This window comes from Lipotes vexillifer, unplaced genomic scaffold, assembly GCF_000442215.2.
Source record: "Lipotes vexillifer unplaced genomic scaffold, Lipotes_vexillifer_v1.1 scaffold791, whole genome shotgun sequence".
In the NCBI taxonomy this organism is placed as follows: Eukaryota; Metazoa; Chordata; class Mammalia; order Artiodactyla; family Lipotidae; genus Lipotes; species Lipotes vexillifer.
In genome coordinates, this window is record NW_006793445.1 from 1,107,850 (window position 1) to 1,110,329 (window position 2,480).

The 2,480-nt window shown below is 53.8% G+C and overlaps 1 protein-coding gene across 3 annotated transcripts in view; it reads left to right on the forward strand.

Moving 5' to 3' along the window:
- Nucleotides 1–2,118: 2,118 nt before the first annotated feature.
- Nucleotides 2,119–2,480, forward strand: part of TUBGCP3 (tubulin gamma complex component 3) — a 73,514-nt gene continuing 73,152 nt past the window's right edge. For 2 of the 3 annotated variants that reach the window (XM_007466367.1, XM_007466368.1), the window contains exon 1: nt 2,339–2,414. In XM_007466367.1, the coding sequence (XP_007466429.1) occupies nt 2,339–2,414 (76 nt within the window). Of the gene's footprint in view, nt 2,415–2,480 lie in introns of all 3 variants that reach the window. The other variant, XM_007466366.1, reaches the window with a different exon arrangement.

The following is a 2,480-nucleotide window of genomic DNA, read 5'->3' on the forward strand; positions in this document are numbered from 1 at the left end:
GAGAAGGTCAATCTTTTGTTCTATTCAGGCCTTCAACTGATTGGGTGAGGCCCACCCACGCTACGGAGGGCAATCTGCTTTACTCAAAGCCTACTATTTACATGTTAATCTCATCCCAAAACACACTCACAGAAACACCTAGAACAATGTTTGACCACACATCTGGGCACCATGGCCAGTCAAGGTGACAAAAGTCACCCTCAGCATTAAAATCCTGGCGGGGCTGCCACTTGTACCAAGTAGACCCCCAACCTTGGGCTACTGTAGCTGGAGTGTTACCCTGTTCGTTTCCTACCAAGCCCCCTTTAGCTGGTGAGCCATGGCTTTTCACCTCCTGCCCCAAATTGAGCCCACCCCTTCCGGGACCAAAGCTGATGGTTGGGCAGCCACCGTGCACTGGGAGTACCAGGGCTCTCCTGGGTCAAGCTGTGTGGTGGGGACTGGAGCAGCCCTGGCAAGAAGACCACAGATGCACATTTTTCTCCCTAGAAGCTCCATCACTTTTTCAAGACTGAATGCTTTCCAATTTGTGGTCTATCTTTGGTTGATTTCCAGTGCCCTGGCTTGGTTCATCTTGGCAAATTGGTCCAGTTTTCTGCTTTTTTCTTTGGTGAAAAGGAGTTGCTTGCATCCTCACCCATCATCTCTGGAAGTCCCTCCGGCTTCATGTATTTTGAGGGCCTGTCATCAGGCACACACACATTTACAGTTGTCTTCCTAAGGAACTGACCCTTTTATCAGCACGAGATGTCCTTCTCTGTCTCTGGACACTCCCTGTCTCCGAGTCTATTTTACCTGATGTTAATGTGGCCATTCCAGCCTTGCTATCCTCACTGTTTTCTTGGTATATCTTTCCTCCACCCATTTACTGTCTACCAACTTTTTATATTAAAATATGTCTTAACCTGTAATTAGGTCCTGCTTTTTTCCTTCACTCATTCTGGCAATCTTGGCCTTTTAATGGAGCGTTTCATCCATTAACACTTGTTGCCGTCATTAGAGTGGTTGGATTTAGGTACACTGTTTTAAGTTTGTTTTCTGTTGTCCTCTTTGATTTTTTGTTTCTCTGTCCACTCTTTCACTCCTTCTTTTGGATGACTTGAGTCCTCTGGAATTCTGCTTCACTTGCTGCTGAGAAGAGCCAACCTGATTCTTCAGAAAATGGAGGAAGGGCCAGACTCTGCACACACACACACACACATGAGGAGGGGTTTCCTGCTGTGTTTAAGAAGGTTCAGGTGACCTGGGTTTTCACGTTTTACCCAAACGTCTCCATCTCAAACCTTAGGGTCCACTTCTTCTCAATTAACCATCCACCCTTAACAGGAGAGACTTGGAAGGACTGTGTGTTGAACTTGCATCATAACTGGAATCTGGTCCTCAGTTCTGATGACTTAGCAGGTACAAGAATAAGGGATTTCTTTTAGGGCTGTTATAGACGCCCTCTGGTTCTGCCTGTGGCTGAGCCTCTAGCTAGAAATGCAAGGACCCTAGGTTTCCGCATGTACCCCAGCACAGTCCACCCCACCCTGTGCTCTCTGTAGCCATCATTACCCCTAACCGCAGCAGCTGCTTAATTTCCCCAAGTCCGGCCATCAGCCAGCCCTTTTCCCCAGGTAGCCACACGTGACCATGTAACACATTTTGGTGGTCGAGCCTGCCCCCTTCTCTCGCTCTTGTCTGACTGACTAGTTACCTGGGGCTGGGGGTGGGGAGGTGCCAAACAGCACTCTTATGAAAAGCTGGACAATGTGGCCGGTGTCGATGGTCAGCCACGTGTCGAAAATCATAAAACCCTTGTACTTCTATAAACAGACTTCTCCACCCAAAGTGTAAGCAGAACCAATGATCCTTTAAAAAAATATATATGGGACTGTGAAAGCGCTGCAGGGCACCTTCCACTCTTACAGCACGTCAGGGGCCGTCCTGACCCTCTGCTGAGGACGTCTGGGGGTCGGTGCCGTCCTGACCCTCGAGGACACCTGGGGACGTTTGTGGGTCTGAGCACCGCGAGCACCACCGGCTGGGGCGCCTGGTTCCGGAACATTCCTGTCTGAGCCGCAGTTGTCGGGAGGAACCCTTAGGCAGGCGCACCTGCGGCCCCGAGCGACCGGAAGAAGCGGGGCATTGTGGGAGGGGCCCGCGTTTCGGCGGGTTCCGTCAAAATGGCGCCCTTCTCGCCGGCGCTGCCCGCGAGCCCTTAGCCTGTGGGGGACCCGGGAGCCCGCGGGACGCGGGGCGGACGCGGGCGGCCGGGCCTCCGGAGCACGCCAGGCTCGGGGCGGAGCGGGCGAGCGCCGGGGCTTCGCGGGGCTCCCGCGGGCAGCCCCGGACTAGGATGGCGACTCCGGACCAGAAGTCGCCGAACGTCCTGCTGCAGAACCTGTGCTGCCGGATCCTGGGCAAGAGTGAAGGTAGCGGGGCTGGCCGGGCGGCTGGGAGGCGTCCCCGGGGCTGGCGGGGGGCGGGGCAGGCGGGGC